The sequence below is a fragment of the Zosterops lateralis genome (assembly GCF_965231275.1).
Source record: "Zosterops lateralis genome assembly, chromosome: 19".
Lineage (NCBI taxonomy): Eukaryota > Metazoa > Chordata > Aves > Passeriformes > Zosteropidae > Zosterops > Zosterops lateralis.
This window is the reverse complement of record NC_139779.1, coordinates 3,559,121-3,567,774: the sequence shown is the minus strand read 5'-3', so window position 1 is coordinate 3,567,774 and position 8,654 is coordinate 3,559,121. Positions and strand designations below refer to the sequence as shown.

Here is an 8,654-nt window from a genome sequence, read left to right as displayed (position 1 = left end):
GACCAAATACAATGAATTATATTTTTAGTTTTCTATTTTATGTGTGTATATAAAAGGAGAAATATTTGTTCTGTGTACTTTTAAATTTCAATTAACATGTGTCTCCAGTGTCATGGCTTTTCATCAGAATTATTCATGTAGTGCCTGTTTTAAAGGTGCTATTTTAGGTGAGACTCGGGGGAACTCAGTTCTGTGTTTGAATGATAATAAGAATTGCATTGGATTTTGCAGCTGTGGGCAAAATGATCCCAAAGACTTTCTTAAGACAGAAGAGATCGTGAGGGAACCCTGCAGAGGGAAGGATAATGCAAAGATATTTACAGGGATGGTGAGCGTGGGTCCTGCAGGACACCGTGTCCTGAGCTTCCAACCATGGCCTGGATGGATGGGATCCACAGGGAACTTCAGCTGTGCTCTGGCAGGGCACAGGAATTTGAGGGGAAGGACATTTTTGTACCCACAGACCACGTCACACCTGAGCACTGTTCGGCTTTCTCAGAAGGAGATGTGAAGATGAGAAGAAAAATGTCCATGGTCTCGGAACCTTTGATCTTTGCCGGGTGATTTTGCACCAAAGCTGCCAGGGAAGGACGTTGCCTCAGGACTGCACAGGTCTGCTTGGATCCTTTCAGTGCCAGTTTTCGTACAAAGGGAAAAAATACCTCTTCACACCCCTTCAGGAACCAGGCTGGGCCATGAGGCCACTGGAAACACGACGAGACCTCTGTGCTGTGCTGGGGCCACTCTGGGCTGTGAACAAGGAAGGCACAAAAAACCCTCCAAGGATGTGCTGAGCCACTGCCTGGGTACAAAACCCTGTGGATGAGCTCAGGAACGAGCTGGGGGTTTTTTCCTAAAAGCTCTCACTGAGGAAATGCCCTCCTGGTGTGGCCACAGGGCTCAGCAGCCTCACATGAACCATGTGCTGTCTCCAGGCTTTACCAAGGACACTCTGAATAATGACTAGAGCAGGTGATTCTGTGCTTTTTATACCATGTTTATTTAAATTAAGGAAATAAAACTTGTCGTTCAATCAACGCTCTGCCCTGTGTATTTATTTTATTGCTATAAGACTTACACAAAGGCAAGGAAAAAATACTTTAAATTTAGTAGTAAATGAGGATGACATCACATTTCAAAGGTAGAATATGAGAGTTATCTGGACAATTAATCTTTCAGTAAATAATTAATGCATCCTTATGCAAAGTTCTTAGTGTTTATCACCAACTTGTCAAATACTTGAAAAACAACTTCAGAAAATTAATTAAACCCCAAATTTTTTTTCTCTTTTTAAGATGTTATGACAGGCTTTGTCTCTACAGATACAGAACAGGTCTCTCTATATGGAATTCTTCTTAATTTCCATTCTGGACTACTCAGGTACGGTTTGTGCACTGCTCTTCATCAAAACCAGAATAACTGCCTGAATCTTGCCTTAAATCAGAAGCAGCTTGAATTAATTGTGAAATACATTAAAATGAAATGTAAAGCTTTTAAGAGTGTATTTCTCTGAAAGTCTGTTTTTAGCTTGGTTTTATGTTTGTAAATACAAAAACAAAATAAACCTCAAGGCTTCCACTTCAGCACAGTGGGGGTCAGTCACATATGCAGATAATAGAATTTATTATACACAACCCCTCCTTCTCTGCCCAGCTTTTCCTTTGTCTCACATTTTGTGTGTTTACCTGAGGAATTAATTTCAAGGATCAACCCACTGTAAAAAGCATTGGCTATTGAGGTTTGGGGTTATGAAGTAGAAAAGCTGTAAATTTTGTATATAATGTAGTACTGTGAATGAGCTTCTTCATAAAAACTTCATAAAAATATTTATAAATTCTTTGCCTCTATAGAAGTGTATTAGAACAATAAAAGGAGTCATAATCAGCATTATGACAATAGATCTCAAAGTGCTCAGCGAGGTTAATTAAATTACAATTTAAAATTAGATTCTGCATTTATTTATCCCACAAGTTATTACTGAATGACCCTGGACTTCACAAAGAAACCCACTTTTTATATGAAAAATCTGTAACAATCTCTTAAGAAGTGCTCTGCTCTGAGACTGACAATCTGAGGTGCTTTGCAGTGAGTTTGATTTTCTCTGTTTTTACAAAAGCTTGTTTCTTTTCATAATATGCAGCTTCATTAATGAATGTTGGATAGACTGTACAGTTCCCCTGATATGGAATTACTTCTCCATCAAGAGTCAAAAATAGAGGATCACCATTCTTCAGTGGCTGCCAGTCTTGGTCCTTAGGGAAAGAAAATAAATAGAATATATTTACTTTGAGGTTTTTGTATATTTTATGTGATTCTTGAGTTAATGCTAATTATGCTAATTTCTGCAGTTTATGGCAAAAGCTTTTAAAAATAATTCCTTTTAATATTAATACATAATTTCGTGTGTCTGGCCCTCATTTTAAGAATGCACTGGTGAAGTGAACCAGAAGGAAACTGCAGATGCTCACAGCTGATTGAAAACAGACACTCATTTAAGAATTAAAAATTAGGTTTATGTTTTAAAACATAAACTATCCTATTGTCTTTTTCTTTGTAGTGATTTTAGATTCAGTGATTCCCAAGGCAGTTCCTGAAATAATGAATGTATGACCTTAGTGAGAGAACTTAACCCTTGGGGACGTCTAAAGTATTCAATAAAACCCATTGGCAATATTGGCATTTTAAATATTTATTACTAAAATATACAACGATGTAGCAGAAGCAACACAGGAATAAGTAGAAAATGTCACAAAAGGAAACTATTCTAGAATGTACCTGTAGTTTAGGATGAATTATTGCAATAATTTCACCATTCTTATTCCTGGGATAATCTACTTTCTCCATTATTTTATAAACCTCGATTGTGCAGGGTGGAAATTCCTTGCCTAGAAAGAATAAATGAAATTTAATGTCAAGATGAAATAGTGCCTGTTAAAAAGAACATTGCATTATTTATTCTCCCCAGAATGGCCCAAATCATCAGGTTGTCCCCTCAAAGATGAGATGTAGAAAGATGGTCCAGTCATGCATTGGGGCATATGAAGTTCAAGTCTAAATTTGCCACTGAAATGTTACTTTTCACTTAAAAACTCTATTTTGTAGATCAGGAAATCGATGAAAGGTCTGTTTGCTAGTGTTGCCCAGCACAGAGTGGTACCAGTGGTATTTGATCTTTACTATTCCAGCACAATAATGGAAATTCTGTGTTATTTTCTTTCTATTTAAAAAAAAAAAAAAAAAACAAACCAAATCCACTCACAAAACATACTCTGAAATAATTAAAACCATTTATTTTGTCAGAGTGTATTTTAGGTAGTGCAAAGGTCTGACTTTAATTTTTTACTTCTCCCCCCTACCTTTTACCTGTTTAAAATGTTATAGCCCAACCCATTTTTTAAAATATTCTCCTAAAATAGTCCACTGAAATGACACAGGATTCTGTAACCTCTCATTACCTTCATTAAAAAGCTGCACAAAATCAAGGCCATGTTTGACAATCTTCCTCATTTTGTCCAAAACATCAGCTCTAGCAACACCTTGTGGCTGGGGCCCCACCTCGACACCTGTTTGGAGATGAGGGAAATCATTAATGTCACTTAATGTCACCATCACACATCACCTGCTTGCACTGCACAGCAAAAATAAATGTCTGATGGGTCAGTACTTAATGTCTAAGGCACAGAATTCTGTGGGGTTTTAAGGCAAGCAGGTTTTTGTCATATATTATAAATGTTTTCTGCAAAAAGTGGGTTAATTGAGCTCCAGGATTTCTGTGCTATGTAAGCCAGAATTCTGATTGTGTAAATCAGAACTCTTCAGAAGAATGGATAATCACTTACATTCATTTTGGTAAATATGTTGTCAAATAAACAGCCCCTGGTGCTCAGAGCACTCTGCATAAGGCCGTGAACACATCTGAAAACAGCCATATTTCAGAATCATTGCTGGTGGGTTGAGAGAGCCTTTAGATTTGATATTTACCAACGGGATGTTTTGCCACAGACCGAGTTGTTGCATATTTCAGGCTGGGATGTTCAATCAGCAGAACAGGACAAGGTTCTGGAGCCAAAGCGTTCTGTGGAGATGGTTTAAAAATGCCTTTGTCATGCAAAATGGTTTAAAATGTTGTGCCACAAAAGATTACTGATGCAGAAGTGATTTACACAATGTCTTCAATATGTTGCCTTTATTTCAGGGCCCTCAAGGAAGTAGGACATCTTTAGAAAATGCACAAAGCTGTGTTTGTTGGTGTCTGTTCCATTAACTGATGCCAGGCAGCTCCGCTGAACCAGAACTGAGCACAGTTCTAGTCCTGAACTGCCAGCAGAGAGAAAAAATCTCCTCAGCATGGTTCCAAAAGTGAGAACTGAAAAGCCATAAAGCAGATTTCAACTATCTTATCTGGGGTTACACTCCAGTTCTCTTATGGAGAAACAGATTGTGAATTAAGCCTCATTTTAATCTTCTTTATTGGCATTTTTGCTACTTGAGGCTTCTTTCTTGATGACTGCTCATCATTATCTTCATATAATTTCAATCGAAAGATTTTTAGATCTTCATGTATTTTTATAAGCATTTAAAAATAATACATGTAATAAGAAAAAAAGATGTTTGAAAAGGCCTTGTTTCTAAGGGAAAAAAAAATTAAAATTCCACACTATTGGCCCAAGCTGGATTCCATCAGTCACTGCCCAGGTCACCAGAATTCAAGCAAATTATGTTTAAAGCAGCACTTCTGCAAACCTCACTCTACCAAAACTTATCAGCTTCAGGAACAGCAGAATCAAACACCTTCTAAAGACACATCACTGATAAGGGAAAATTGTCATTACCTACTTCCATTATTTGTTACATCTCTTTATTTAATGAAATTAATGTTTAAACTATTTAGCGTGTGTATCCCAAATTTAGCCAAGTTCCTGAGAGATCAGTGTGAAAGCAGATTAAACTGCATTAATTTTCATAGATGTTATTCTAAGTATTCCTCTTTGCCCATCAGTCTTAATAATGCTCATTTTAATGCATGAAGATATGATGAGTTTAAATCTGAATTACCTGATATTATAATCAAATTAATAATTGCCTCTGATTAAAAAAAAATCATCCTATGAGAAATGAAATATTTTAAACAGTTTTGCAGAAGAAAAAAAATAGTATATTCAAAGAAACTACAAAATATTATATAGTAATACAACATTACAACTAATAATCTATTTTAATAGTTCATTTAAATTAGTTTTACCTTGATATAATGAACCATTTGAATTGTAAAGTCATCCCTGGAGTTTTCAAGAATAATGGTACCACCCATGTTAGAAGTGGTGTTGTGAAGGTCAAAAATAAGGTCATAGGCATCATCACTACCTTTGGGACCAAATATATGATTGATTTCCTGAGCCCTCCTCACTTCATATGGAATATCTTCCACCACTGGCCTGCTGTTAATATCAGCACAAAGAAATTAGTAAGCTCATTCCACGGCTTTACAGTCAACAAAATACGTATTAGCCTTTTCTTTTTACTTTAAATCCAAAATTGACTGGAGTTGAAATCACCTGTTTAATTACCAAACTTAAAACTGGCTGAATTTGTTGAAGAAAGCAAGTGTGATTGTCTAGTAATCGTCTGATTATTCTGTGTCTTGTGCAGAAAAGGTATTAGAATTATTTAATCAAATTTTGGCTGGAAACGATTTATTTTTCCTTAAATCCCAAAATTTCCCCCTATGCATAAAACTAACTAAAAATTTAACAACAACATAGAGGATCCACCTCCTGCTGGAGACCATATTCAGACACCAGCCCATGATGTTTTGCCTTGGACACCACCCTCAAGGTTTTTTCTAACTTGTTTTATTTCTTGTCTTCTTGTGATCTGATCCGACTTTTACGGTCTATTCCTTTAGGATTACTAAAGCTCAGTGAAGATTTTCCTACCTCAAGTTTTAATACTTGTAATTTCAGGGGAGTCTGTGTATCACATAATCCACCTTTTTATTCTTTAGCTCTGCCTTTGAAAGTCAATATTTCTTCACATAATACTGTTAATTAATAGGTTTTATTGAAGCCAATGAGATTTACACCATTGCTTTCAATAGCATCAAGATTTCCCTCTCCTTTTTCTTATTTTGTAAAATAATTTGTCATCTTGAAGGTTCTATACTTAAGGGACCAGGGGAAGGTACTTCCAACACTCTGTAGTGCTGTAATAGGAACAGGCAACTTCATAGTATTTACTGAGAAATAGTAGTTAAGATATGAAGGAAACCTGCAGGTGTCTTAATCTGCAGGTGTTTTTTCAAGTATTCTGTGTTCAAAGCAGCTGAAACCAAACAAAACTATTATTTTTTGTTATGTTTTTCCAAAGTAAACAATTAAAACAATGGCCTCAATGCTTATGTGTTAACACCTGCTTATCTTAGATGTAATAATCAACAACAAAATCCTAAGATGAAAAGCCACATGGAAACGTGTAGGGTAAGAATAACTGTCTGCAAAATATATACAATAAGTATTCTTTTCTGTGATATTCCGAAACAGAATTACCTGGTTAGCAACTATACCAAGAGTGTTTATATAGCAAAGTACACCTCTGGAATAGATGTCTCAAAAGCACAGAAACATCAAATCCTATTAAAAATGTAAAACCAGTTACTATTTTACTGTAATTATAGACATTATTTCTTTTAAAATAGTGAGCCAGTTAAATTATTGAGGTTTTTGGCTATGCTTTTGCTTTAGATTATTTCTAGCTTCAAGTTTATCTAATTTCAAGTTTTCACCTTTTACTGTTCATAACTGGAATTAAACACCCTTTCCTGATTTCTGTACAATTCTTTCAGATGCTCAGATGTCTACGTTTAATTGCTTTTATCTGCTATTTCTTGGAAGTCTAATTGTATTCAGAAGAGCTCCCAAACTGAATTGCACAAGACAGGAGAAATAATGACTCTCTGACTCAGAACAGTGGTACTCCAATTCACACAAATGCAGCTCATCTAATACTAATTTAAAATGATGTTTAAGATAATGTGTTGGTTTGAAACTGATTTTACCAGCAATAGAAGTGAGTCTGTTAACACATGCAAATTGTTCTTTTTTTGGGTTAAAGGTCAGTAATTTCAGTAATGTGACTGCACTGTTAAAGTAGTAGGGGAACTTATGTTCAACATTTTAATCTGGAAAGAATTTTAAAACCCAGAAAATTAGAACAAGAGAAAAAAAGCACAACTGCTCTTACCCAAGACTCTCGGGGTCAAAAACCCGGTTGAGATCACGGTCAATGTACCTGGTGCACCTCTCCACAGCCTTGGGGTTGGTGAGGAATGGTTTGACCTCCACTCCTGGTCTCTGGATCTCGGCTCCATCCTGCTGCCAGTGCCTGACCAGGAGCACCCCCGATAATTCATTGCCGTGAGTGCCCCCGAAGAGCCCCACCCGTCTCACCCGGGCACACGGGGAACTCATGCTCAAGGAAAACTTTTCTCTCTGAGGAAAAAAAAAATAAAAATAAAAAATTCTTTCCAGTAGGAGAGTCTTTCTTCTGGGTAGGTCAGATGCAAAAAAGAAAGTGAATGGATTTCTCCTAACAGTTCTCAACTCAGTTTTGAGGCGGGATTTTCCAACCTCCCTCCCCAAGGAGCCTCCCCTTCAGTTTCCGTATTTAGTAACATCTCCGAGGCTGTTAATGGCACTGTTCCACAGTCCAAAAGTTAAAGACTCTGGGCAGTCTTTATAATGTATGATCTATAGGGAAATCCTGTACTAATGAACAGTGGAAAACACTGTTGTTACACGTAAATATCAGGCATTTTTGCACTGCAAACTAGGTGTAACAGGTATTCTCATGTATGTTTGAAGTTACATAAGTATTGTATTATATAAGGGCAGAATGATTTAAAGTGAGCAAAATCAGCAAAACAATAATCATATCTTGGCTCTAGTCCAGCACACAGTCCTGAAGCATCAAGTATTTTCATCTAAAAAAAGCCAAGAACAGCTAAGTTCCTCAAAGCACGTCGTGGCTTGTACAAACTTTTTTTGTTTGAAAAATCCTGAGAACAGTGATTAGAAGGAACACGAGCTGAAATTACAGTGCAATTTATCCACGACTGACTTACCCAGAGTTCTGGCTCCAGTTCTATCTCGGGATCTGCTTACACAGACCTCTAACACATTGAAACAACTTTGCCAGGGACAACCCTCTAACTTCTGCAGTCTCTTATTAAAAAGAAACAGATCTAGACCACGATGGGACAATAGTTCTGTTCTCTCCCCAAAAAACTTTAGTCAGCAACTTTTCTTCCATTTCCAAAAGTGTTCAGAAAGGCTTCTGAAGCTTAAGCCAAAGAGCAGCTATAACTTCCATCCTGAGAATCAAACCATTTAGAATAAAAGGTCTTATTAACAGAAAAATTAGCTTTATTGCTGTAAACAACAGAAGTATTTGCAATTGGTATATGACTCATGATATAAACATAACAAATATTAAGATTGCAAGAGAATAAAGAATGTTTATTGAACAATTCCTTTTTATTAGGATTATACCCAAATGACTGAGAGAATATTTGGCCAGTGCCTAAAAGGCTTCATATCCCAGACTGACAGACTGGAGGTCTGGGAAAAGCTAGGCACAGGATTTATCTAGAATATTTC

The 8,654-nt window shown here is 36.5% G+C and overlaps 1 protein-coding gene across 2 annotated transcripts; it reads right to left on the bottom strand.

The window, feature by feature from the left end:
• Positions 1-986: 986 nt before the first annotated feature.
• ASPA (aspartoacylase) lies at positions 987-8,229 on the bottom strand. 2 transcript variants are annotated; one of them, XM_083875262.1, is made up of 7 exons: positions 8,120-8,229; positions 7,240-7,487; positions 5,243-5,438; positions 3,982-4,075; positions 3,456-3,563; positions 2,776-2,885; positions 987-2,252 (listed from the first exon to the last, which is right to left on the bottom strand). In XM_083875262.1, the coding sequence occupies exons 2-7, from the start codon at positions 7,464-7,466 to the stop codon at positions 2,040-2,042; spliced, it is 948 nt and encodes a 315-aa protein (XP_083731388.1). In that variant the 5' UTR covers positions 7,467-7,487; positions 8,120-8,229; the 3' UTR covers positions 987-2,039. The 2 variants fall into 2 exon arrangements, with proteins under 2 accessions (XP_083731388.1, XP_083731387.1); XM_083875261.1 differs by lacking the exon at positions 8,120-8,229 and having other exon boundaries at positions 7,240-7,667.
• Between the last annotated feature and the right edge of the window lie 425 nt (positions 8,230-8,654).

Bases quoted from the DNA above. Each gene is read 5' to 3' on its own strand.
- ASPA (XM_083875262.1), bottom strand. From the start codon at position 7,466: ATGAGTTCCCCGTGTGCCCGGGTGAGACGGGTGGGGCTCTTCGGGGGC. The intron at 3,564-3,981 runs GTAAATATCAAA...ATCTCCAAACAG, and splicing joins TGTGGCAAAACATCCCGTTG to GTGTCGAGGTGGGGCCCCAG. The intron at 2,886-3,455 runs GTAATGAGAGGT...TATTCTTTCTAG, and splicing joins TGTGCAGCTTTTTAATGAAG to GCAAGGAATTTCCACCCTGC.